The sequence below is a fragment of the Lontra canadensis genome, unplaced genomic scaffold, assembly GCF_010015895.1.
Source record: "Lontra canadensis isolate GAN:19392208 unplaced genomic scaffold, GSC_riverotter_1.0 scaffold54, whole genome shotgun sequence".
Classification (NCBI taxonomy): Eukaryota; Metazoa; Chordata; class Mammalia; order Carnivora; family Mustelidae; genus Lontra; species Lontra canadensis.
In genome coordinates this window covers 9,741,610-9,769,574 of record NW_022631048.1, presented here as the reverse complement: position 1 = coordinate 9,769,574, position 27,965 = coordinate 9,741,610, and the positions used below count along the sequence as shown (strand labels likewise).

Sequence of the window (27,965 nt, the reverse complement as noted above, 5' to 3'; positions counted from 1 at the left end):
GGGAAAAGCCATACACTCCTGCCCCTTCTCAGAGAGCTATTCTGTATGGTAGCATTTGAAAGGTTCCAAGAGGGACATCTATGTGGCACAGTCAGTGAAGCATCTGCCTTCAGCTCAGGTTATGATCCCAGGATCCTGGGATCGGGTCCTGCATCGGGCTCCCTGCTCAGTATGGAGTCTGCTTTTCCTTCTCACTCTGCCTGCCACTCTCCTTGCTTGTGCTTTCTCTCTCTCTCTCAAATAAATAAATAAAATCTTATAAACAAAGGCTCCAAGAAGATTGGAATATAGGTTCTTTAATCCAGATTCCCACAAATGGATTTAATGCCCCCAAATCCCCACCACCCCTTTTTTACTGTCAACATACAAGTTGCTGTAGGAGGATGTGGTGAACAGCTCGTGGCCTGTCCCTGCTCCAGGAACAGCCCTCCAGCCCTGCCCCAGTACTGAGGTCTGGACCACTGCCCAACAAGACTATTCGTGTGGGGCCAGGCCCTGCTTCTCCTACTCTTCCTGTCACCCTGCTTGGTGGTCTTTAGCATCTGGGGTCAGGGGTGAAGACCTAGGTGTGGTTCCATGACTTGGTTGATGTCCTCATCCAGAAGTGAAGCCAGGATGGGAACATAGGCCCCGGCCCCAGAGGGTGTCCCCCCCAAGTCCTCTGTGAAACTGAGGGTGATTGTATGAGTTGTCTCCTGCCTTCTGGAAGTCAGTCTTTCTGCGAGAGTGGAATTGCTTCAGGGACATGTCTTCTGCCACCAGCAGGGGTGTAGCTGGAGCATTTCAGAGGTGAGATTGGGGGTGTCTCATTCTCTTTATGGCAGGAAAAAAAGAGGCACGACACTCGTCTTCTCAGCCTATGGTTCCACTCGACATTGAGATGTAGGACCTGATGTTGGGCCTGGATGATTCCAAACATGTTGAGGTCCTGTGAGCCTGTGTTGACATTTGAAAAGGAGCAACACACTATTTCAATATTTATTTCCTGGTTCAGGCCTTGGTGAAAAACACCACTAGACCAACCATAAAACACTTGAGGAAAACAAAAGAAAGACAGAAATGTGCTGAGCTGGTCCCAGATACCAGGCACGGTGCTGTTGCGATCTTTGCAATCTCCCGTCACACCTACCTTACAGCTCAGACAGGATGCGTCATTTCCCCAAGTCACGCAATGTTTGCAGACCCCAGATACCCAGGATAACACAATTTGCAATAGCGAAATAGAAGCAATACACCAGTGTGGAGGTAACACAACTTCTTAATAATGGGTCTACTCTGTTATGTTGCATGTAAGAGAAAAGGAAAGATACCAGTTACGCCGATAAATTATTCTTTGTTTTGCAAGCATTTTCCTATGACTGGCTGCCGTTAGGTATCATTCACATTTCTGTTTTTCAGTACCCAGACTTTTCAGTTCAGACTCAGTCATATTTTGTATACATCGCCACACACAGAGTTTCTTTTCTTGTGGTGAGAACGTTTAAGACCTCCGCTCTTGGAAACTCTCAGCTATATAATACAGTCTTAACTATGGTCTCTGTGCTGCATATGACCCCCATGTGACTTATTTACTTTATAACTGGAAGTTTGTACCTTTGGACCCCCCTCGCCCATTTTTCCTATGCCAGGCCCCCACCTCTGCCAACCAGCAATTATGAGGAAGAGCCCTGGAAACAGTTTCACTTGGGTGATGTAAATCTTGCTTACAACACTTTATGTTCGGGGCTCGGGGTGGGAGGCAGGCAGACAGAAAACAGTTTTGGGGAAAAAACACAATAAAGAAACTCAAAAATTCTCATCCACGGGGCGTGCCTGAATTTGAATGATGGGATGAAGACATGTGTTGAGAAAGACTAATGATTCAGAAAGAGCATCAGAAGTAGTAGAAAGCTGAGTGGGAAAAAATTTACATAGGAAAAAAAAAAAAAGGTGTAGCCTTCCCCTCTGCCCTGCTATCCGAGGGGGAGGAAACCACCATCCCGAGCCCACAGGCTCCTCCAGCACTTCCCGTGGGGCTCAATGCCGGGCCTTCCTTACGAAGGAGGACAACAACCATCCCCCTGGGTGGCTAATGCAGCCCTCCCCCAGCAGGCCCACAGACACCATCACTGAATAGTCACTGAATGAATATTCGGTGGGTCGGGCACAGAGCAAGGAATACGGCAGGGACAACGTGCATAGCAAGCCTGGGACGGAGGCGCCACCACCTCCTATCTTAGAGATTACGTGCAAGAGAGTCCTGGACCTCGCTCACCTGAGGTCCCCCAACGGGTGAGAGCCACAACTGTCACCACACCATGGTGAGTGGGTCTGGGCCTCGTGTACAGAATCACCTGAAACAAACAGAAGGAGAATAGTTCCTCACCCTTAGGATGACTTGGTCACCGGCAGGCACCCTGGGTGCATGCATACCCCCATTTAGGCGGGGTTGAGAATGTGAACATAGAGTAGCTGAAAAGACACCTCATTCAGAAGCAAAGAGCATAGCTGATTGCTTGACTGTTTGCATGGAGGACCAGAGCTTCCCTTTCCTTCCCTGCAGCACGGAGATGCCGCAGCCTACATCATGGCCTACCTGTGTTGAACCCAAAACAGAGGCTCAACGTAGAACATCGCTGTTCCATACAGTAGTAGCTTAGTGGCCCACATGGCTACTTACACTTAAATTCATTGAAATGTAAAGAACTAGAAAATTCAGTGGTGTCAGCCACATTCCATGTGTTCAGGAGGCCACGCATGCCCACAGCTACCATACTGGACAGCGCAGACACTGGAAGCTCTCCACATCGTGGAAAGCTCTTGGGCATACCTCTGAGAAGCCTCCCAGCATCCAGCCTGGTGCCCAGAAAAGGTGGTACCTGCCAAACATTGATTCCCTCCCCCAAGTAAACCATGCACTCCCAGCTGGCTCCGCATGAAGCCTGCCCTGGGGTACTGGATCCCGAACCCTCCCTTCAATATTCAAATTATGCAGAAACTTTCATTTCCCTTTTGACGACCAGGGCTTTCACTTTGCCAGCCAGGGACATGACATTTGCCTGAGGACATGTGCTTTGTATAAAGCAGGCTCACTGAGGCCTTCAAGGTGTTGGCTAAGTGGGGACTGCTTTTCCCCCACCAGTGCCTTGGAATTCGGGGACCTGCCTGACTTCCTCCCTGTTCCCAGTGCTGTGTTGGAGCCCTGCCTGGCTGCTTCTGTGACCTCCAGTCCCCTTCCTGAAGCCACAAGCTGCAAAACAGAAACTGAGGAGCCATGGCGGGAGGGTGGGATTTCCAGCAAAATAGGGAAGGGCTCGTTATAGGCTGCTGGTACATTCTTGCAGGATCATTCTCCTCCCAGGAGAAAAAGAGGAAAAGAAGGCAAATCACTTTCCTCTTGCTTCTGCTTCTCCTAAATAAACTGCTTGCCTAATTTCCTTTGCACTTAGAGAAATGTTCCTTGTGAAAGTGGCTGTTTCCTCACATTCACACAGCGGGGCTCTGGGAGGCACTTGCATTTCGGGACCCTCCCCTTGCCCGGCTACATCCTCGCCCCTTGCATCTGGGCTTGAAGACAAGTGCCCACTCAGATCAGTGGCTTCTTCCTTCAGTAGAGTGTGCTGGTCCCTGCTGGACCTCAGGGCCAGGACACAGCTCTGGAAGGTTCTAGCCGATATCAGGCTGCAAAATACAGGGCCGTGTGCACCAGACTGTCACACACTCAACGCCACGAGAAGGAAATCAAGACCATTCCTAATCCCAGTCTCTGTGTACTGGGCTGGAGTTGGACCTGCTGGTTAATAACTCAATCTGACCGGTCTCCTCTTCAAATCAGAGCTGAAAAATGCTCACTGTAAGCAGACAGACTCGGTGAGGTCATGTCTGGTTGACCCAGGAAAGAACAGCTTACTTAAAAGGGATTCAGCCACTTCCAATTTATATAGAAACAAGCACAAGTGAAGGTTCTGCCGGAAATCTCCTTGTGAAAAATACAGACCAGAGCATGTTGAAAGCCCAATTAATTAAGCATTTTTTAAAATGTTAAGTACAGTACATTAAATGAGACAAGGGAAGAAACCCAAAATTTGAGGTTTTAGCACATTAACTAGGAGAACATTTTCTGACATCTGATTTGGAATTCCTTTAAATGGTATCAGCATTCGAAGGGATGCATACTGCTGCCTCCAGGGCCTTCCGGGAGCCCTGAGGGAAAGGTGGGAGAAGCTCTCCATCTAGTGGCGAACAGATGTGGGCTTGGACAGGATCTGTGCGGCTGACAACCAACTTCCTGGTTCCAGGAGGTGCTGCACCTGCTGGGGTGTAGGGGTGAGCCACTCCTCACGCAGCCCAGCTCCCCGAATGCAGGAGGGAGAAGCTGAGCCCTGGGACAACAAAAACATACCCTACTCTCTCAGCCAGGTAAAGGTGAAAACCATCTTGCAGCCAGGTAAATATCAGAATCGTTTGCTTATGGGTTGCATTCAAATGACCCCTTTGCATCTCATTCAGCCATGATGCCTCCTGAAATCAATCTTTGCATAAACTCTGTTAACACCAAGAATAGGGATCGCCCTCGCCCTTGCTGTGGTCCAGAACCTGCTAACATTGATGGATGCTCTTAATCTGTGTCTACCTGGGGATCCACCCTGACTTCTGCTGGACTTTGCCCTGAGCCAGGCAAGGAGCATAAGAAGGTCACTGGCAACAAGAATGTAACTCAGATGATGATTGTTCTCACTGCTGGCCCTCCACTCCTTGGCCCCCAGGTTCCTGGAGCCAAGATCTCTGATGTCTTGCAGGGGAGGAAACATTTCTTCCTGCCCTCCAAGGTTCAATGTCTGGGTCTGAGGAATGAAGAAGCAATAGACATATCAACAGGAGAGAAGGTGTGTGATTTTATCTGATGTTAAAAGTTTTGCATGACATGGAAGAAATAAAGAAATGCCTAGGCTTGAAGGCTTTTGTGCTCCTCGGACAAAGGAAGACATATCTAGAGAGAAGTGAAAGACAAAGAAAAGAGACTGAACTTTCAGGGGCAGTGATTTATAAGATGAAAAACATTATGGGAAGCTTGTGGCAGATGAGGATTCTCTGCTTGGGCCGGGGTAGGATGCCTTCACAGGGAGAACTTATGCTCTGCTTAAACTGGATGGGGGAGGAGGGGGGAGGGCAGAGAGCTCACCCTATAACTACTTTTTCTCAGTAGCTTCTGGCTCAAAATAATCCTTACCCCAGAGTGGCATATTAAACGGTGCTGCACTCTGGTCTTGAGTACCCTGGTTCTGCCTGCCACTGCTCCATTGCCCACGGACCACAGACAGAGAGGACTCTGTTTAGTGTAGGTGAATGAGTGCACACTGAGGTTAGCCTCTCTGGGCTCTTGTTCTGGACTTAGGGTAGCTCAGGCGTGTTATCTGCTCTCTATAGGCCTCCCTGTATTCATCTGTGAGGACAGGATGGGAACAGTCCCTGCCTTAAAAGGTTGTCATGAAGACAGCATGGGAAAGGCACGGTGCCCAGGACACAGGAGACACTCAGAGAGGGTGGGTTCCTTTCCAACAATTTTTCAACCCCTCTTCTGTTTCACACCCTCCAAACTAGGATTAAGGGAGATTACACATTGCCTGAGAAAGGATTAGCAGACTTAAAAGTATAACAATAGAAACTATGCAAAATAAAATACAAAGAAAGTCCAAACTTCACCATGTTCGAGTGACATCTTCGAGTGAAGTCCTAGAAGAAAGGGATAGGGGAGCCAGCATTTTAGACAGTAGGAAATAATTCATCAGCTGTTATGTTTGCTGTTATTAATGTAATGGGATGACTAGTAGAGTTTCTACACGGACATTGGTGAAGCAGGAAAACACTCCTCAGTCTTCAGCACAGCCTGGCCAGGGTCCTGACGGGGAGAATTGCCCTGAAGAGAGCTACATTGCCCTCCGTAGCCACCTCATGCCGGGCAGGAAGAACTTCTACAGCACAGGGAAGAGCTCTCGGGGGCCAGGAGCAGCTGGACCAGGGACCAGGGGAAAGCATCCTGTGTTTGGAGGTCAGCACTGTCTGCACCATGGAGACAGGCGGGGTGTGAGGAGAGGGGCCATCTGAAGAGCCCCGTGGAGCCCGTGGCCAGTGAACTCCAGGAGCAGTCATATTGCATATACCGTTCTACTTCATTACTTCCTCTCTTGGCCCCACATTTTACACAAAGTCCAGTCAAACTCCGTAGCTGGGTCTTCATGTGCCATGGGGTCCTGTGGGAGAGACCTGAGCCCACATAGTAGATGGGGACTGAGGGCACTACCACTTCCTCAAATTGCCGACCACCTGTCTTCAGGGAACGAGACTCCAGGGATCCGGCACAACTCCACGATAACCTGGTCGTGTGGGCTGCCTTCCCTCTGGAGAGAGGCCAGCGTCATTTTTCACTGTATTTAACAGATGATTCCAAAGACTGACGCGAATGAATGCCTCTAGGCATGCGTTACACTAGGCCAAATCCTAGGGAATTTCCAACATTGGACCATCTGCTCTACACTCAGAGGGACATCGCGAGGTGGGAGCAAGCAGTCTTCTGTTCTTGGAGAACAGGTTGGAAAAGCTAAGATCATCTCATGCTTTGTCTTAAATTTTTTTTTAATTTTACCTTATCTTATCTTTGCTACACAACATGCTTCTTGTGCAGAGAAGCACCCAACCTTGCAGGGCCACGCTTCCCCAGGGCAGCATTTCAGGTCCAACTGGTCTTCAAGAAAGAAAAACACCCCCATGGTGAATGGCCAGGAGTTCAGGTGCCAGAAGGTCGGGATTGCCCAAAGTCCCCCAAGACAAATAAAGGAAGAATTAGAAATATCAGTGGTATGGAGTGTTCAAAAAATTTTGCTGAAAGAATTGGTGAGTTATTTGAAAAAATCCGTTTAAATACCATTGTCATCTTTAACAACATTGAGAGGAAGGACCCTGCTGCGTTTGCCACACCATGTGATATCTCATTTCACATACGTGTTATGGCCCCTTCTCCTTTACCCCTCTCAGATTCTGGCATTCTCTAGACCAGCACGGTCCCATAGAACTTTTTGTGATGATGAAAATGTTCTGCTTCTGCCTGTCCAGAGTAGAACCCACAGACATGGTGCTATTCAGCGCTTGACTAGCACAACCAAAGAAGTGAATGTCTTATTTCGTTGCATCTTGTAAGCTGATTCACCCCATGGGGATGGCGGCTGTACACTGGAGAAAGAGCCCATTATTCTCCCCCCAGGCAGAATTCCTACATGGTACCCACCATTCTTGCTCGACCACGTTAACACTGTCTACGTTTTTGCCGAAAGCTGGTCTGCGCTTGTTTGACTACAAGCTTGATCTTAAATGAAACATCCCTACAGAATTTTAAACTTGGGAATCATAGGCAAGCGCTCTCGCCCATTCTGAGAGATGTGAATCGAGGGAGCAAATCCGTAATTTAGTGGAAAGAACTTCACCCATACTCCCAGGAAACCACACGCCTGGGACGTCCTTGGGTACATTGAGATGACACTTGTTACATCTTGACCTGAAATAGTGTCGCCCTTCTTCCCTCTACTCTCCATTTTGCTGCTTCTGCTGCTGTTCTTAGTGTGGTAGCTTCCATTTCCCCAAAGGGCCTAGGTCCTGTGTGAAATGTCATTTTACTCTCCTTCTTGGTTCTCTATTGCTGCATACAACGGATCCCCAGACCTAGCGGCCTCACACAGGAAACACGTGTTATACAACAGTTCCTGGGGGTTAGGAATCCAGGTGCAACTCAGCTGGGTTTTCCGGCTCAAGGTGTCCCACAAGAACACATTCAATTTGTTGAACCAGAGTCTTATGTGACGTCTCAGCTGGGGGAGCAGGCACTTCCAAGCTCATTCACGTGACCACCAAGATCTTGTTACTCTCAGGAAGCTGGGTGGAAGACGCCAGTTCTATACTGACCAGACACCTCCCTCTGCCCTTCCCCTGTGGCTTCTCCATAGGACAGCTCACAACACAGCAGCTGGACATCATCCGAGTGAGCAAGTGAGAGAAAAAGGAAAGGAGAGGAAGCTGGAAGCTGTGATCTTTCCCTTGAAACAGTTGAGGACATGACATCCCATCCCTTCTATATTTGGTTCATTAGAAGAAATTCACACTCTAGGAAACCATGAACAAAACAAATCAGGATGCGGTGTCTGTCCACCAGCATCTGCCCTCTGGCCTCAGTGGTTTTATCCTGACACCTCCCATGTGCCTCATCCCATTCATGCCACCACTCAAGTCCCAAATCTTATCTTCTATGTCAAGCCCAGGTCCAGAAAAGGCCCTTGGGGATGGTTCATTAAGTGCAGTTCCAGGGGCACATCTTCTCTTGATGTGTGGACCAGCGAGGGATCCGCCCCCATCACCTCCCACAGAAAGGGCAGGATAGACACAGGATGGCAGCTGCGCGCATTCTCATTCAAATCAGGGAGACACGAGAGGCAGGCAGGGTCGCTGGTCCATAGTGGCCCTGAGATTCCATCAGGCAAATATTGGGAGCGTCTGAAGTTTCAAGGCCTGAGAATAAGTTCCTCTGACTCTGGGCTTTGCCTTCTGAGTTTGGAGCTCTGCCGTCTGAGCTCATGCCCTCATGCCTTTCTTTTCCACGAATGGTGATGGCGGGTGAGTCGTTTGTTCTTCCCGGAGGGACTTTGGGAGTCTGAGATCCACCTCTCCGTTTTGCTCTCTTTGCCCCCTTTAGTTTGAGCTGATAGTTTCTGCCAAAACAGTTTTCTCCAATGTCTATGGGCCTTCTGTGGGAGTCAGAGTTCGCTCTGTGGCATGAAAGGAGTCCCCACAGATCATCATGGCCGCCATAGAATGGTTGAAGATCCACACCCTGAAACCTCCCAGAGGCCCTCGTGCTCAGTCGAGAGGGTCTTTTCCGTGAGACACCAAAGGGTCTTCTGCGTGAGTGAATATTCCCAGCCTTCCGTCCTCCTGAGGTTTTGCCAAGAGGTTGTGGGGTCAACCCTCTGCTTTGTCCCAAGACACATTCTCCTGACAAAAAATCTCTTCCTTGTAACAAACACCTTTGCTGTCTGGAGAGGCTGCGGATTTCCGAAATCATGAAGTCCTGGTTCTCTCAACCCACTACCCTTGTGTTTATTCCACTGCGAGCAGCAGTAGGAACCCAGAAGGCCCCTTCCACACTTGGCTGGGAAATCTCCTGAGCTACACAGGCAGTCAGTCGCTCACAGGCCCTGCCTTCTGTAGAACTTCAGGAGACAATTGCACTCAGCTTTCCGAGTGCCACTGCATAACCCCCTCTTCTGGTTCATAATAACATACCCTTCACCTCTGTGGGAGTCCCAGTGGCAGTGTCTGGGGCATAAATCCTACAATAGTCTGTTCAAGGTGATTTAGGCATTATTGTAAAATTCCCTCAGCCCCCCCACCATGGTCTGCTTCCAAAGCCATTCCCCCCTTTTCAGATGTCTGTGACAGCAACCATTCACTTCCAGATGCTACAGTCAGTGTTACTATTTGCTGCTGCTTAGCAAATTACCACAAACCTAGCAGCTCAAAACAATACCATGTCTATGGGTCCAGAGTGTAGACACAGGTCCACTGGGTCCTCCGACCCAGAACATAAATGTAAGCACAGGAGATATGCAAGGCATCTCGTCTCTGTCTGGAAAGAAGCTTCTAAATAGAAACCAATGGTAGGAGCGCCTGAGTGGTTCAGTGGGTTAAGCCTCTGCCTACGGCTCGGGTCATGATCGCAGGGTCCTGGGATCGAGCCCCACATCAGGCTCTCTGCTTGGTGGGAGCCTGCTTCCCCCTCTCTCTCTGCCCGCTTCTCTGCCTACTTGTGATCTCTGTGTGTCAAATAAATAAATAAAATCTTAAAAAAAAAAAAAAGAAACCAATAGTAGAAATCACAAAACACAGAATTTAAAGATTTGATGGATTAAAAAGTCCACTTCCAGGCCAGTTGCCATCCCTCACAATCCACCTTTTGTTTAAATGCCGTGGCTCAATTCGGTGATCTAGAGTGGGACCCAGGTGACCCACATTCTCTAACTCAGATGACGAAGAGGAGATATTTCAGGGTTCTCTTAAGGCATGTCTCCGAAGTCTGTGTAGTTCCCTGCTGTTCTTTTTCTTAAGATTTTATTTATTTATTTATTTATTTATTTAACAGAGAGAGAGAGAGAGAGAGAGAGAGAGAGAGAGAGCGCGCGCACAAGCAGAGATGAGGGAGATGCAGCCTCCCTGCTGAGCAAGGAGCCCAATGCAGGACTCGATCCCAGGACCCTGAGATCGTGACCGGAGCCAAAGGAACGTAGTTAACTGACTGAGCCACCCAGCTGCCCCTCTCTGCTGTTCTTCTAAGAGTTTTCTCAGCACTCAACAACCTCGTCACCCACATCGGGCCAGCATGAGGGGACTGGCACATCCTCTTAGTGGAATTGTAGGCAACCCTGAAGCACGTGGACGTGTGCGGCATCCACGTATGGTACATTGTTAAATTTTAATGACAGTTGAGTCCGCAGTATAATTTGAGTTATAGAAAACTGTATTCTGTGCGTCATGGAGGTAATAAGCTGAAGAGAAGTCTGTCAGCCATTCCGGATTGTACAGTTGAGTGTGTAACCTTCCCCCTGACATTCTGCACTTCTTGAATTTTCTTCAGTGAGCATATATTCCAATAATTAAATTCCTTATATGCATTAAAATATTTTATTTTTAATTTAAGATTGCCCCAATGGTTGGAAGTGGGAGAATTGTGAGAGGAATTCCAGCTGGGAATTTATCACAGGTGTCCTTAAGGAAAATCAACTCTGGTCTCAAGATGTTTGCAAAGCTAAAATTTCTGAGTTTACAGACTTTATTACTGGGGCCCCTGGCTAGCTCAGTCCATAGAGCACAGGACTCTTGATCTCAGGGCTGGGAGTTTGAGTCCCACGTATAGGTATAGAGATTACTTAAAAATAAAATCTGTTTAAAACAAAACACTTTATTTCTCCATTTCTCCAAATACTAATCAGGAAGTTTCCTATAACACTTGAAGAAAAATACAGAGAATACAGGGGGAAAGGAAGGGAGTGTGGAAGGAAGAAAAGAAACAATGTTTTGACATGTCCTTGATAGTTCCAAATACATATTTTTCATTTACTCCTTATCATGATCCTTAATGTGGAAACCATTATCCTCACGAGATAAAACCCAGAGAACATTAAGAGACGGGAACACAAAGATTCTTAAATTCTGGCACCTAGAATTTTAATTTCTGGAGTTTTATGTCCAAGAGAGTCAGTTTCATTTATTTCACTTTTTGACCCTGCACTTGTACCTACTTTTATAGTTACGTTAAAAAGTGTGTCAGTGTATTTTCTCATGCAAAATTCAGTTTGTCTGTTTCTTATAGTTTCTCCTGTTTCAAGTTGATAGCTAATCTTAGAGCTTGTTTATCTTGAGATGATAACATCATGTATCAAGTTATCAAGAATCTGTTTCCCTGGTATTTTTAAATGTTGTATTTTCTCTAATATATTATAAAGTGTATACTATGTTTTATATAAATTAGCAATTGAATCTAATAAAGGAAATGCTATATTGAATTTCCTATTTCTTAGAGTATGTGTCTATATTCTGTAGACTTGATCCCTGCACTGGAGTAGAATTTTAGGAGCGTCTCAAGTAGCAAAACTTTTAGTTCCCCTTCTTAATCTATCTGCTGTGTAGACAGCAAGAAAAGTGGGCCTTTCTCATTACTTAATAACACTGCTCAATAAACCAAGAGTAACCAAGTTGGGGGTGTCACAACCTCTGGGGGCTCTTGGGTTGGGTCCACCACCAACCTCCCTTTTGTCAGGCAGTGATGTTAGCAGAGGGCTCCTGCCCAATCTTACTAACCTATTTTTTGCTGAATGGAAATACTGGCCTTTAGAGTTCAAAGATGCCCACTTGATTTACCACGAAGATAGAGATATAGGGAAAAGAAGAGCCATATGTACCCCAATGTTCATAGTAGCAATGTCCACAGTCACCAAACTGTGGAAAGAGTCAAGATGTCCTTCAACAGATGGATGGATAAAGAAGATATGGTTCATATATACAATGGAATATTACTCAGCCATCAGAAAGGATGAATACACAACTTTTGCATCAACACGGATGGGACTGGAGGAGATTATGCTGAGTGAAATAAGTCAAGTAGAGAGAGTCAATTATCATATGGTTTCACTTACATGTGGAACATACGGAATAACATGGAGGACATTAGGAGAATGAAGGGAAAAATGAAGGCAAAGGAATTGGAGGGGGGAATGAACCATGAGAGACTGTGGACTCCTAGAAACAGACTGAGGGTTTTAGAGCAGAGGGGGTGGGGGATGGGTGAGCCCAGTGATGGGTATTAAGGAGGGGGCAGGGATTGCATGGAGCACTGGGTGTTATATGTAAACAATGAATTTTGGAACACTACATCAAAAACTAATGACGTACTGTATGGTGACTCACATAACATTAAAAAGAAAAAGAGAGAGAGAGAATTTGTGAACTCCATTCAGTGGTGAGCACCTTGATGGCCTGGGTAAAGGGTGACACCCAAGAAGTGCATGGTAGGCCGTGCAGTGGAATTGAAAGAGTCAGAAAGAGTCTTTGAAATTAATTATGCAGTGGGAAGAAGTTTCTCCAAACTACTTACGTGGCTTAGGAGAAACAATTTTTTTTTTCATTTTCATGTATACAATTGCAGATATATACAATTGGATATCATGTGTATTTTCCATTCTAATTTAAACCAGTTGAAAGGAATAAATAATGAAGTACTGACATATTTATTTTGCATCTACTAAGCTTATCCATTAAAATAGATTTATCTGCACCATTTCCCTTAAATTGCAATCATGCCCTAGTTCCACAGCAATTTTCTGCATTTTGTGAAATGATGTTCTCCAGAAGCCTATCACACCTTGGGGGTTGCGGTGGTGCACCGGGTCAGAAGCATGCGTGCCGCCATGCCATTTCTTCCGATGTCAGATCTCGACATTATCTCTGCCCCAAACTCTGATAAATAGATTTTATCCACTTCTGTGGGCACAGGTATAATGTTATTCATACATGTAGCTTGCTCCCAGACTTCTGTATAAAATGGGTTTCTGAACATTCAGTTCCTTAAAATGCAGATGAAATCTCCTTTGGCCTCATAGCTACTTTGGATGCAATTTTGACTGCTTTGCTCAATTTGGATTTGAATGAATGGCTATTTTCTATGGATTCTGATCCTGAGAGGTTTACTTCTAAATACCATCTTATCTATGTGCAAAACATCGATGCTCTCAAATTATTTTTTAAAGGCTTATTTTCAATCCATTCAATATTTTTCAGCCCTGTTTTCCACATGCAATGTGAAACATTTTCTAAGAGTAATTAACAATCAGGGGTCCCGGGACTCTTCCCTTGTCTCTCCAGTACTTAGGAACAAACCTGATGGCTGCTGGAAAAAATTTTTTTAAAGCTTTAGTTATTCGACAAAGCTATGTTTGGTACTTTAAAAATATGATTCCACTGAGTTTTTAAAAATATGGAAAGAGTAAAACAATTAGAACAGCTGTGTTGTGTGTGTCAAGTCAGACCTGGAGACCCCTCACCCCCCAACTCACACCCCTAGAGGGTGAGCCTTTTTTTTTTTTTTTAAGATTCCATTTATTTATTTGACAGAGAGGGAGGTCACAAGTAGGCAGAGAGGCAGGCAGAGAGAGGAGGAAGCAGGCTCCCTGCTGAGCAGAGAGCCCAATGCGGGGCTCGATCCCAGGACCCTGAGATCATGACCTGAGCTGAAGGCAAGGCTTAACCACTGAGCAACCCAGGCGCCCTGAGGATGAGCCCTCTTAATTGCTGCTGACTCTTGTGGAACATACGGAATAACATGGAGGACATGTTATTCCCAATTTTTCTCATTCCTGGACTTACACACTGTATGTATGAATTATTGGGCAGTTCACACGTCAGTGACCAGCAGTGCCTGGAGCTGTCCCCGCTACCCCATCAGTGTATAAACAAACAGCCAACTGAGTCTTTCAGACCCCAGCATACAACCCCACAGGCAGACTGAAAATTCTCCATGGATGAATGTTTAGACTGGCCATTTGTCACGGGATGTCTTGGCCTCCCCGACCAGGAACCAGTTCCCATAAAAATCTCCCCTAGTGCACTCTGATTGTGTATGTTCTTGGCCTGCTTCTCCGGAGAGCCTTAACACACTGGGAGGTTTCTCAGTATTTCTTCCCCATCCTCAATTCCTGCTGGGCACTCAATGGACTTTGTTTTTTTGTTTTTTGTTGTTTTTTGTTTTTGTTTTTGTTTTGTGAATTCTCAGCTATTTACTCAGGAAATCATCCGCTCTTATTAATGTGGCTATTGTCTCCTCTCTCCTGTTCCTTTTCGGTAAGACTCCTGTCACACCAATAAAGTTCCTGGAATCTATCCTTCCTGCCACTGAACTCACCCCTTGCTTCTTTTCATCCTTCTGCTTCGTGGTCTGAAATCAACCTGCAAGTCATTCTTCCATATCAATAGTTGGTTTCGACCATTTCCAGTTATATTTCGGTCCCTCCACTGAGATTTTTATTTTAACAGTTAGGACCCTTTCCTGCTTCCTGAGTCTGAATTTCACAGCCGTGGTGCCTGTTACCCAACAGGATACAGCAGAGGTGGCGGGGGGGAATCCTATGTCACCATGCTGTGGACACTTCTGATACCTGTCTTGCTGGCAGATTCTCCCTTGCTGGCTTTCGGGGAGCAAGGGGCTGCTTGGGAAGGCCTTCCATGACAAGCAGTGGCGGACAGCAGACACTGCGGTCTGAGGTCCTGCCTGCTACCAGCAGCCATGTGAGCCTGGAGGCGGCCCCTTCCCCGGTCGAACCTCAGCTGAGACTCGTCTCCAGCCGACACCCCCGGGGCAGCTGTGGGAGCCCCCGACACAGAAGCCTGGTCACGCCTGGCCCACAGACACTTGGAGACCATTCACGTGGACTGTTTTATGCCACTGTGTTTATGCCAAGATTGCTGCTGCAGTGTAATAACTCCTACAATCGCTGCTGATTTTTATTTCATGGCCACTGCGTCTTCTGGGATCAGGAGTTTTCAGGATTGTGCTCAGTCTCCGGGACTTACAGGTTTCTCTGAGATGAGTTGTTCTTCTCTGGGCACCTCCCCAGCCGTTGGGTTTTCTGAGATGCCTGGTGAATCTTGGCATGGTTCAGATGTGAACAAGAAAGTGCCTGGCTGTGAGGAACTCCCTCGTGGATGTGACAGGAAGGCAGGGAGGTGTCAGGGACAAAAGGGCAGTAAGCATAAATATTCCAGTTAGCAATAGTCGCCAATTAAAACCGGGGTGGTGGGACAGGGATGGGTGGATGCACCCTACTCAGTGGTCAGGGAGGGCCTTAGACATGAGGCAATTGGACATGAGGCAGCTCATGAGAGGAGATGGGGAACAGATCTCGAGACTCAGGGAACAGGGAGTGGAAAGGCCCCCCGTCCCTGCACGTGTGTCCAATGGCAGCCATAGCACAGCCCTAGCACCACAAACTCAGACAGAAACACTCACACTTACTGGCTCGCTGTTTGGTGGGTGCCTGTCTGGTGGGCCCTGCTAGGTTTTCTGCCCGAAACCCCTCGAGGCCAAAATCAAGGTGTCAGCTTGTCTGGGCTCTCCCTGGGGCTCTCTGTGAGGAAACTCAGGTCCAGGCTCATTCAGGTCATTGGCGGAATCAGTTCCTTGTGGTTCTAAGGCCGGCTCTCTGTTTCTCTGCTGGCTCTTGGACCCTGCCCCCGAGCATGGTGACCCACGTTGAGTCCTTCCTATGCCTGGCAATTCCGACTTCCACATACACTACAGCGAACTTCTGCTTCTTCTCTAACCACGCAGAGAACCTTCTGCGCTCTTACGGTCTGATGTTCATGTCCTAATCCAGGATAACCTCACCATCTCGGTCCACAGCTATCCTGAAGCTATCAAGTCCCTTTCAGAAGTGCCTAGATTCACGTTTGATCGAAAACTGGAGGACAGGAAGCTTGTGGGGACGTCATCAGAATTCTGCCCACCACACGTCCTGTACAGGGAAAAAGTTTGCTGTGTCTTCAAGAACCAGTGCAATGAAGCAAAGTAAGAGTGAAGACGGGGGCCATTTAGCTCTAGCTGGGAATTTGGATCTTTGATTTCAGTGGGAATCTGTTATAGGATTTTTTACAGGGGAGTGAAGCAGAAACTAACTCATACTTGAAATTTGCCCAGCATGGCGAGTGAGGGACGCTTCTCTAGCAATCTTGGTACACTGCGCAATGGGGCCTATCGGGAAGGGACGTGGCAGCCTGGTGTGTGTGTGGTCTCCTGCGTGAGCCTGCAGTGTGTGTGTATGTGCATGTTAATGCATGTGCGCAGGTCAGTGGGAGGGAGGGGTGTTTCTTTGGGGTCTGTAAGGAGGACCGACGCCCACAGACTGATCAAGAGGCAACAAGTCTCACAGTGGGATGGGGTGAGTAGGCTGGGAGTTCTCACCTGTGCTTTCGCCTAACATGGCCACTGGAAATAACCCGTCACTCTGCCCCACGACTCAGACCACAGAGCCCACAGGAGGCAGGCCACGGATCACTCTCTGATTCAGGGAACTTGTCTTGCCCACAGTTCCATGTGAACACGGTATGGCTCAGCACTGGTCTCCGCATCCTTGCCCTGTCCAGCAACCCCCGGCCCAGCCCACAGCTGACTTTGCCATCTGAGCTCCGGAACCACCTGCACACCAGGAACCAGCCTCCGCTGGCCTCCCACGCCCTTGTTGGATTGCTGGTCTCAGCTCAGGGGTCCTGCAACCCAACGCCACTTGCCCTATAACTTCAAGAAACACCAATGTCTTGTTTGAAAACGGGGTCTCCCCTCCCCCATACCACTGCAATGGAGTCAGTCTTTTTATTTCTTCCTTTAAGTGAAGATTCAGCACATGTAGAAAAAGTGAATGCACGGCTTAGCCACTATTGTAAATGGGAAGTTCCGTGTTAGACCTTCCTTTTTTAAGCGGATATTTTGCTCTGGGAGAAAAAGAAGCTGGTATAGTTTTTTTGTTTTTCCCCTAGGAGCAAGTGGGTAGCTCATCTTAGATACATAAGGAGCAACTCTGATCCCAAAGGATGGGACCCCAGGAGAATGAGTCCCTCTCTGGGGCTGCACACTTGTCACCCGTCCAGGGCTGTGGGTGGAAGGGAGACAAGGCATGACAGGTTCTGCTGTATGGGGTGGCTGTTCTGACTATGTCCCAGGAAGAGGAGACTCCAATTTTTAGCCTGAGTCTGTAACTTTCTGGGAAGAATGGATGAGGAGAGCTCTAGGACCTTCTCGAGCTGGACAGGCCCCCTCAGTCACAGGTTCCCTGCTGTGGCTGAGACTCCCAAGCTCCCAGGGTCCGGGGCATCCTTAACCGCAGTTCAAATGCCACCCTATGTGGAATTCCTAATTTTTAAAATTTCCCCCCATTTCTTACATGATTCATATATTCAGTGGTACCTTATGCTGACTTCTCACCAAAGCTCTCCCTTCATATCTTCTAGTGTCTTTCTTTCTTTCTTTTTAAAGATTTATTTTGAGAGGAAGAGCACAAGTGGGAGGACAGAGGGAGAGGGAAAGAGGATCTCAAGCAGACAGCAAGCTGAGCGCAGAGCCCAAAACGAGGCTCAACCTCACGGTCCTGAGATCACGTCCTGAGCCGGAACCAAGAGTTGGACACTGGACTGATGGTGCCACCCAGGCACTCCTTCCCCGTTTCTATCATGTGCCAAATTAGTAACACCAAGACAGGTAACATATACAGAACGATATATTTTTTTGAATCTAGCACAGTGCCAGCACATGGTACCCTGTAAGCCCTTGTCAGATTGATGACTACTTGGTAACTGATAACAGAATAGCAAATCCGGGTGTGTCCTCAGGATTATCTAATACAACATCCTGACTCTTAGAGCTAAGAAAGCTGTCGCCTGAGGTGGTACTACGGACGATCCACTCATCAGTGCTGGTTTATAAAGCCCACTGGTTAGTTTTATTTAAGGACAAGAGTTGTTAAGTGGTGATTCATGTATTCACATAAGATACCCTCTTTCGGCCAGGTGGCTGCAGCAAACTTTAAACAGCTGTCCCACCAGCCTGCTCACCACCAATCCAGATTTGAGGTCAAGAGCCAGGAATCCGTGGAGCTAAAAAATGTATCTTTAAGAGAAATAAACCACAAAACAGACTCTGAACTCTAGAGAACACACTGCTGGTCACCAGATGGGAGGTGGGTGGGGGGTGGGGGAAGCAGGTGATGGGGTTGAAGAAGGGCACCTGCTGTGATGTAGGGACGTGTTGAATCACTGTATTGTACACCTGAGACTAATACTACACTGTATGTTAACTGACTAGAAGTTTAAAACTTAAATAAAAACTTCAAAAAAAAAAAAAAAGTATCCTTATCTGACCTGCCCTTTTACCATGGACCCGAACAGAATCCTTCTTCCAATCAGATCTCTGGAGGTGGGTTTTAAAATGTCCCTTAAAAACACTGGGGACCAATAAATGTCCCTTAAAAATTCTGGAGACCAATAAATAAGACTTAAAGAGGAGTAAGTGGAAAATCGTAATCTGGGATCTATCAAAAACTTCTTACGTCTTGAAGGGAAACAAAACTAAAAGATATTTCTTTCTTTTAATTAGATTTACTGCCTAAGTCTAGATGACAAGATCTGCAATCAAAGACAAATATCACGACTATTAAGCAGAACAAGCTACAGTTGACAGCCACCTAAAGCAGCTGGAAAAAAACGATCCTTCGTTTTTTTAGTCACGGCAGACAGACAGACAGAAGGATGCACCATTTCTGAGCCATCACAAAACAGGCTTTTTACACCTGCATCTCACCCGCCCTCCCAAGCAAGGTAGGCACAAACATTCTCATGTTGGAAGTGAGGTTGAACCCATCTGCGACCTGCGGAGCTGGGTCCTAGTGTCCAGGCGCTTCACCGGGACGCCCCGCCATCAGGGGTCAGCGTGGAGGACTTTCCAAAGTTTAGAACTGAGAAAATGAATTAGAATTTCAAAATGGGAGACCACAGGCTGGAACATCAAATGAAATTATCTGTATGACACAGACATTTTAAAAGGACTGATTAATTAAAGGCTCTACTGTATTCCTACCAACACCTCTAGGCATGGATACACAAGCGAGTCCGTGCATTGGCACAAGCTGCGTGTCCGTGAAGTAAAGAGATCCCCTTAAGATATGACCAAGCATGTCAGAGCCCACTTCTCTAGAGACACGATGGTGGGGACAGTGCAGCCCCAAGAACACCCTCAGAGGAAGGACTTCAATGCCAGATTCTTATCTAATCAGAATGTGGAGACAGAAAGAGATCTCAGATATCTAAGTTTCTGGAAGTCTCCCACCCGCACGCCAAGGGAACATTCTCCAAGTCACAGAAGGCTGAGGGAAAGAATGCTTCCATGTGGCAAAAGGCAGGAACAACCACAAAGTGACTCCCCAGCCCAAGCTTTCTTTCCAGGTTCCAAATACCTGCCACATCCTACCTTTCAAGACCAGATTCCTGCACGAGATGTGCAGACCGTAACTCAGGAGAAGCCAGTCCACAGCCTGAGAGACGCGGGCCCTGCCCGACGCACGGGGAGCGGAGACACCTGGGTGTTTCCTCTCCGACATACTCGAAGCTAAATCCCACAAGGGGGATATGGCCCCATGGCCCGTGACCAACAGAGCTGAGGGTCAGGAGCGGCAGGAGTGGCGGCCAAGAGAAACACTGACAGCGAAGGCCGAGAGCAAGCTACGGAGTGAAGCAAGACACGAACAGCTCCTGGAGAAGTGCCGCCTGTCCGGTCAGCTGCCGCAACTGTAACACCCAAGGTGGGGAGAGGTGACCCTAAAGAGGACCAGCAACTATCAGGGAAGAGAGCCGTAGAAATACTCAGGAATCCAGGGTTACTTGTAGTGCTGTTTATGCAGAAATGAAACAGGACAACGTAATGTAGGAAATGCTTCACGATTTTGAAAGATTTAATTAAAAACTAGAAACAAGGGGCGCCTGCGTGGCTCAGTAGGTTAAAGCCTCTGCCTTCAGCTCAGGTCATGATCCCAGGGTCCTGGGATCGAGCCCCGCATCGGGCTCTCTGCTCAGCAGGGAGTCTGCTTCCCCTCCTCTCTCTGCCTGCCCCTCTGCCTACTTGTGATCTGTCAAATAAATAAATAAAATCTTAAAAAAAAAAAAAAAAACTAGAAACAAGGTTCACATCCAAATTCTAATCAAAAACAATGACATGTTTCCAAGGGAAGAATTAACAGTCGCAAAATCAAAGCTGTTCAAGGAGCACAAAAGTAGAAGGTGGGCCAAGAATAAAAGTTAAAACAACGGTCTCAACTCACCTACCAGAAGTGTCACATGCCCTGTCTTCAATAGCGCTGTCAAGAGAAAACCTGAGAACCTGAATGTCGCCCACGTCAGACCCAGGATTTCCGTCTGTTCTGTGTTCAGCACCTGGAACCGCCCAGCATCCAACTGTCTGAATGAATGAACGGAAGAGGAATGCTAACCGAACTGCGTGGCGGCCCCGGGGACACGGGAAACAGGGACTGTGGCTCAGCACAGCTGGGAACTCTATACACGCACGGCTTTTCCAGGGGACAGTTCAGAACACATGCCAAAGGTGTGTTAAAATTAGGCATCATCTCTAATACGAGAAGCTTAAGAGACATGTAAGATGACGAAGCCATTCAACGTTTTTATGTATGGTGAACAAAAGGGAAACCACTAAATGTGCTTTCCTAAATGCCCCAACAGAGGACTGGCTAAATTATGGTCCATGCACACGATGGGATCCTGAGGGAAGATGTGACACTGCATGTTCCCACGGGAAGTGACAGTGACACAGAGAAAAAAGCAGGCTACAAGGGAAACACAGTACAATCCCTCTGCTGTGTGAAAGGCCTGGAAGAAATGACAGGTTCCCCAAACTGCTAGGGCGACAGCAGTTTTTACTCTCTTCTTGCTGTTCATCTCTCTTCCCCAATACTTCTACAGTGAACACCTGTTACCTTAGAAAACAAAACTGTCCATTATAAAAGTCTGGAAACATTATTTTTGAGAGACCAATACTACAGGCTATAAAGCACCGTCAAGTGAAGTATTAATTTTAAACATCATCTACCCCTTGGAAAAACGCAGCATTCTTCATCTTTCGATTTTGTGGATGTGTGTCTGGTATCAGACTACACCGGGCTACTTCTGAACCCAGAAGTAATAGAAGAGAGCTGGAGGCAGTTACAAACCAGCACCAACCACGGGACTTGCACTCGGGCATCTGGGGAGGACACAAATCCACTCAACGGCAATAAGCGAAGCTGATTCCAACGCAAACCATACCTGGGCCAACGCAGAGTTACACAGTCTTCGGAAGAGACCCCTTCTTTCTTCAGTAGAAGATGCATACCGATCAGATGCCAACTCAGACACAAATGAGACTTTCTGGTTTCAATTTGAGCTCACTACTCATCACATTATGCCTTCGGAAAATACCACTTTGAAACCAAAGAAGAACGTTGATTCGCCTTTTGTGTGAACAGGATCACAATGAGGCAATACCTGGAAGAAAACTCAAGCTTCTATTAACATAGCCTAAGTCAATCACTTGTAAAATCTCAGCTACTGTTACTCTATTTTATTTGAGGTTCAGAATTCAGAATATACACCAAAGGACAATGAATAAATTCCCAGTTTCTCATGCTAAGTGGAAAGGCTGTATTACAAAGATGCCAAGGTCAAGTGCCCCGTTTGTCCCCGTTACTTCCCACAACCAAAAGTTCTGTTCCAGTTTTCATAAAGCTCTAAATCTTTAGGAGACACGCTAGGCCGCACGGTTCTGAAGGCGTTCTCAAAATCAACGTAAGCTATTGGTCGGACCTGATCGGGTGTTATCGTGGCAATGTCAACGGTCTGTAAACTGCGAATGGGCCCGAGGGATGCCTCTCTGCAAAGCTGGGTCATGTCAGCTCCCGAAAACCCGTCTGTCTGCCTTACAACCAGGGCGATTTCCTCCTCGCTGAGGCAGCACTGCTCCTTGGACATGAGGTTAATCACGATCTGTTTCCTAGCCGCAGCTTCTGGGAGTGGAATATAAAGCCTTTTCACCAACCTTCTCCGGGCAGCCTCATCAATTTCTTGTGGCCGATTGGTTGCTCCCACCACCAGGATGCGATCTTCAGAAGAAGTGGTTGCTCCATCTAACTGCACTAGAAATTCCGTTTTTATCCTTCTGGAAGATTCGTGCTCACCATCTCCTCGTTGAGATAACAGGGAATCAATTTCATCAATGAATATCACAGCTGGCTGCTGACACCTTGCCACAGCAAACAACGCACGCACCATTTTCTCCCCCTCACCTACCCACTTAGAAGTCAAAGAAGAAGCAGAGATACTGAAGAACGTTGCCCCGGACTGACTAGCAATGCACTTGCCGATTAGAGTTTTACCAGTCCCGGGCGGCCCGAAGAGCAGAATTCCTTTAGGGGGTCCTCGTAAACCCGTAAAAATGTCCGGCCTCATCATGGGCCACACAACAATCTCCTTTATTGTGGCTTTGGCAAATTCTACTCCGGCAATATCTTCCCAGCTTACAGGTGGTCCGTGATCCATGATCTCATTCATGATAAGCTCAATCATCTTTGGCTCCAAGTTCTTCAGACGCTCATCGATTGGATTTGCTGGCTCTGCAGGTCCTGCACCATAAGCCTTATACTGCATCCCCCCATTCTGATCTCCCCCATCTTGCTTAGGTATAGGAGGAACAAACTTTCCAAATATTCCTCGGGACCTACTAGCTCCCAGAGACTTCTTTATACCACTGTATGAAGACCCGGGTGCACGCTGGGGTTGGTACTTCTTTTGCTGATCTACCCATAATTGTTCTTTTGCAGTTTTAAAAGTAGGCAGGCCACTCTCTTCTCTTTGGGCATTATCTTCTGTTTTACTAACAGCCTTATTCACAATGGGAGTGGAAAGGGCATCAATGGTGCCAGGACCATACAAAGCTTTTCTCTCTCGTGGATTTTCACAGCCAGAAGGCAAACAAGACTGATTAGATGAAAACATATTTAGTCCTACATTGGCTTTTGGAGAGTTCTTATTTTCCTTGTTGACATTTCCAAATAATGGTGTGGCATGGATTTTTGCAGTGGCTAAGTCACCAAATGGTGTTAAGGATGTGGGACAGGCCTTCCTGGTGTTCGTTAGCACAGGTGGCTGGGCATTCTGAGGGCACGTCGAAGGACTGCTATCTGGGATGCCTTGGGTCCTACTTGTATCAGGAGCTGCATTAGTTAATGGGCCACTCTCCCCAGAAGCCCCACAAACAGTAAGTTTAGGAGGATCGAGGACAATGCCCTCTTTACGGATGACTCCTGATGCATCGGCAGTGGCCAACAGGGAGTCTCTGGATTTTTTGCCAGCTTGCATCATCTCCTGTACATTACTCAATTGGAAAACATTATTTATTGACAATCCAGACTGCCATTTGTCACTGTCAGTCTGGGGAGATCTTGCTAAAGTTAAAATGTTTTCTGCATAGTTATTCAAGCCAGTCTCAACATTGTCACAATCGATAACTGCAGAATATTTCTCTGCATATTTTCTGAACAGTTTGGTGGCGCAGACCTGGGAGAGCTCGGCGTTTGCCCATGCATACTGAATGCGTAATATCTGCGCTCGGTACGCATCTGCCTTCTGTTCTGGGGTACATGTGCCAGATGTAATTGTAAAGTAATTCTTCTGCCAGTCACTCAGGTGCACAGACCTGGAGCTGGAGGCCCGCATGCTGGAGGTTCTTTAACAAATGACAGAAATAAAGAACAGTCAGTATGAAGAAGAAGGAAACAAAGACATAATATTGTAAGCATATTTCTTAAATCCCTGCTCATCTGCAGGAAGGTATACTGGACCTCTCATATGTAAGGATAGAACACTAGGTAAACACGTGTTTCAGGCATTCAAGATAGAGACTTAATAACGCTTTGTTATGGGTTAAATGGTTTTAGTTATATCATTTTCCCTGCAAATGGGGAAAATACTCCTAAGGCTTAGATGGAAAGGGCTTCAAATTAATCAGCAAAACAAAGGCAACACTTGAGAGTAATGAACTACAGACAATGCAGGGCACACCAAGCCTGGGGGTTTAGCTCTGTCTCTAAGATAAACCAGATGAATGATCTCTGTCAAGCCTCTTTCACGGTGCAGTGAGAGAAATCATCACAAGAATCGAGTCAAATAATGAGTATGCAAATATTGTGAAAGGTACCACTCTCATGCCTGTTACACAAATGTACACACTAAGGCCGGGAGCTCACCAGAGATCACAGAGCCAGCAGGCAACAGGGCCGGGGTGCACACTCGGGCACATTCACCCAGGGAGTGTGCAAGTCACAGCACACGAGCCGCTCCGCGATGCTGCCACCAAAGGGCACAGCAGCATGGCTCACAACCATCCACCACCACCACCTATCAAATGTTTTTAAGGACTTCCTCATCAATGAGCACCGAAAACAGGATGCCCCAGAATCTCTCACAATTTTCCAGTTTCACCTTAAGTATTAAAAAGTGAAACTGGGGCGCCTGGGTGGCTCAGTGGGTTAAGACTCTGCCTTCAGATCAGGTCATGATCTCAGGGTCCTGGGACTGAGTCCCACATCAGGCTCTCTGCTCAGTGGGGAGTCTCCTTCTCCTTCTCCCCATCCCCCACTCATGCTCTCTTTTGCTATCTCTCTCTCAAATAAATAAAATCTTGAAAAAAAGAATTTAGGGGCGCCTGGGTGGCTCAGTTGGTTAAGTGTCTGCCTTTGGTTCAGGTCATGATCCCAGGGTCCTGGGATCGAGCCCTGCATCGGGCTCCTTGCTTGAGCGGGGAGCCTGCTTCTCCCTCTCTCACTCCCCCTGCTTGTGCTCTCTCTCACAGGGTCTCTTTCTGTCAAATATATAAATACAATCTTAAAAAAAAAACAAAAACCCGCACTATCAATAAAATAAAAAGCACCATACTCAATAGAAGATACTTGAAAAGCATCTATCTGATAAGGGGTTAACACCCAACATACAGAAAGGACTCCTACAACTCCATGGCAAATAAACAATTCAATTCAGGGCGCCCAGTTGGCTCATTTGGAAGAGGATGTGACTCTTGATCTCAGGGTTGTAAGTTCAAGCCCCATGATGGATGTAAAGACGACTTAAAATCTTTTTTAAAAAATGGGCCAAAAAAATGGGCGAAGGCCTTGAAAACACATTTTCCCAAAGATAGACACGTGGCCAGCAGGTCCATAAGAAGGGGCTCAGCATCAGTCGTCAGAGGGAAACGCAGAGCAAAACCACAAGGTACCACGTCCTGCCTGTCAGAAGGGCGAGTGTCACCATCACAAGAGACAACGGTGCTGGGATGATGTGGGGAAAGGAACCCTCGTGCGGTGTTGCTGGGGGCGCAAACTGCTGCAGCCACCCTGGGGGACAGGATGGGGTGGCCTCAGAGAATTAAAAACAGAATTCCCGGGGCACCTGGGTGGCTCAGAGGGTTAAGCCTCTGCCTTCGGCTCGGGTCATGATCTCAGGGTCCTGGGATCGAGCCCCGCATCAGGCTCTCTGCTCAGCAGGGAGCCTGCTTCTCCCTCTCTCTCTGCCTGCCTCTCTGCCTACTTGTGATCTCTGTGTCAAATAAATAAATAAATAAAATATTTTAAAAAACAAACAAACAACAACAAAAAAACAGAATTCCTGGGGCGCCTGGGTGGCTCAGTGGGTGGGTTAGGCCTCTGCCTTTGGCTCAGGTCATGATCTCAGGGTCCTGGGATAGAGCCCCACATAGAGCTCACTGCTCAGTGGGGAGCCTGCTTCTCCCTCTCTCTCTGCCTGCCTCTCTGCCTACTTGTGATCTGTCAAATAAATAAATAAAATCTTAAAAAAAAAAAAAAAGTGAAACTGACCTTGTAAATTAAATATGAGAAAAAGTCTGCTCAAGTACAAACACTTTAGGTCTAAACGGTGTAATAGTAAAGCGCTTTTACTTTAGGGTTCTTCTCTCAAGTTATTTTTGTAAGCCTCCTTATATTCAGTTGAATTATTTTACCAGAATTATTGGTGACTGTAATCATATTGCTAGATGTGTAGAAGTTACCTGTCCAGCCACAAGAAAAATGTGTAAGAAAACTTCTAAGTTTCCTAGGAGTGCTGCCATAAAGGAGTGCCGTAAAATCCAAGAACTCATGCATTTTAAAATCTACCTCCCAAATTGCCTGTAAATATGGCTTAAAAATCCATAGGTTCTTCCAGCCCACAAGTAATACAGCTGACGCGTCTCCCATAAGGCTGTACAAAAAGGAAAGGCCCAATGAGATTCTAATTTGCTTCAGGCCATAAAGCTACATTAAACTAGTCAAAAGCAGAACCATTTTTGCTTTTAAGACTCTTTTAGGCAGTGCTGGAAGGGAGGAACTGAGACGTGACTTGGAAAACATGCATCACTTTTCTCATCAGGAGGGACACCCTCTTCCCCTGCCTGGCTTCATCTCCCTTCCTCCCCTGCAGTCCCGGGATTCCTCCAGCAGCACACCGCCCTATCACTGCTCCCAGGACGCCTCCTCTCCTTTCCACCTTCACCCTTTTCTTGGAAATCCACCTCCCAAGTCTACTTCCTGCCGACTCAATCATTTACCCCCTATGTGGACAGGAACAGCCAAACACCTGTGTGGCCAGCCCTGGCCAAGGACACAGCCACTGTCCCCATCACCATCAGTCACTTCCTCCCGGCATTTCTTCCACCAAAAACTTGCAGTTCATTAACACACATGAACTGCGCTCCAATCTTTTTTTATCATGATTCTGGTAATTTTCTGCTTATGGTGAGAATGTGGGATTCTCAGCTAGCCAGCTGGCTGCTGCCAGCAGGACCTGTTTTCTTTAACATCTGTACTCTCCCCGTATCCAGAACAGAGTATCCCCTGGAATAAAAACTACTAAAATCCTGCCAGACCCCGGGCCGGCCCTTTGTAGGGGCTGCTAACTCCCAGAAGCAGGACCCGTCCGCTGGCTCCGCCGCCCACCAGCCCGGACCCGGATCACAACTCCTCAAGTCCGTCAGGAGCACAGGTAGCACAAGCCAGCTCCCTGGGGCTGCCGGTTCTGCGAGGCCCTCAGCACAGCTCTCGGCCCTTAGAAAATACTAGAACAACTGTTTGGCGTCTCGGGTCCTTGCAAGGACCCCCCCCCCCATGGAGGCAGGAGCCCCCCGCAGCGCCCGCCACAGGGGCAGCGCACCCACGGTCCAGGCGGGGCGGCCCCGCCCCCTGCCTTCCCCCCGCCCGCCCCGGAGACCCCTGACCGGCCGCCTGCACCCCCGCGCAGCCTCCGCCCGGGCCCGGCCCGGCCCTTACCCCTGGGCCCTCCGCGACCCCCGCTCCCGCCCGGGGCCAGGCTCCTCCACACGCCCCGCCCCCCCCTTCGCCCCTCATCCCTCGCCCGGCCCCTGGCCCCTGCCCCTATACCGACCCGGAGCCCCTACTCCGCCAGGGCTCCGACCCTAGCGGGAGCCCGACCCTCACGCGCTTCCGAGCCTCCTAGCCCACCTGGAGCCTCCGAAAAGCGCGGGGCCCGGTGTGCGCTTGCGCGCTGCTTACGTGCTCGTACCCGCGCCGTGCGTGCGTGCGTGGGGCGCGCCGGAGGCGGGGCGGTTGCTGGGAGCGTCGGGGAGGCGGCCAGCCGCGCGGGGATCCGGCTGGGGCTGGCGAGGTTGACGGAGAAGGGGGTCGCGGCTAGAGCGGGCAGGAGTGTTGGTGAAGGTGGGGGCGTGCTCGGGAGGATGCGCGGGGCGTGGCGTGGGGGACGGGGACGCGGAGCGGTGGGCGGGGCGGTGGGCGGGGCGGGGGGGG

At 48.0% G+C, this 27,965-nt stretch overlaps 1 protein-coding gene across 1 annotated transcript; it reads right to left on the bottom strand.

Annotated features, from left to right (window-relative positions):
* Positions 1 to 21,706: 21,706 nt before the first annotated feature.
* FIGNL1 (fidgetin like 1) lies at positions 21,707 to 27,726 on the bottom strand. Its single transcript, XM_032874996.1, has 2 exons — positions 27,663 to 27,726; positions 21,707 to 23,881 (listed from the first exon to the last, which is right to left on the bottom strand). The coding sequence occupies exon 2, from the start codon at positions 23,869 to 23,871 to the stop codon at positions 21,844 to 21,846; it is 2,028 nt and encodes a 675-aa protein (XP_032730887.1). The 5' UTR covers positions 23,872 to 23,881; positions 27,663 to 27,726; the 3' UTR covers positions 21,707 to 21,843.
* Positions 27,727 to 27,965: the final 239 nt, after the last annotated feature.

Coding starts and splice junctions, on each gene's coding strand:
- FIGNL1 (XM_032874996.1), bottom strand. CDS start 23,871: ATGCGGGCCTCCAGCTCCAGGTCTGTGCACCTGAGTGACTGGCAGAAG.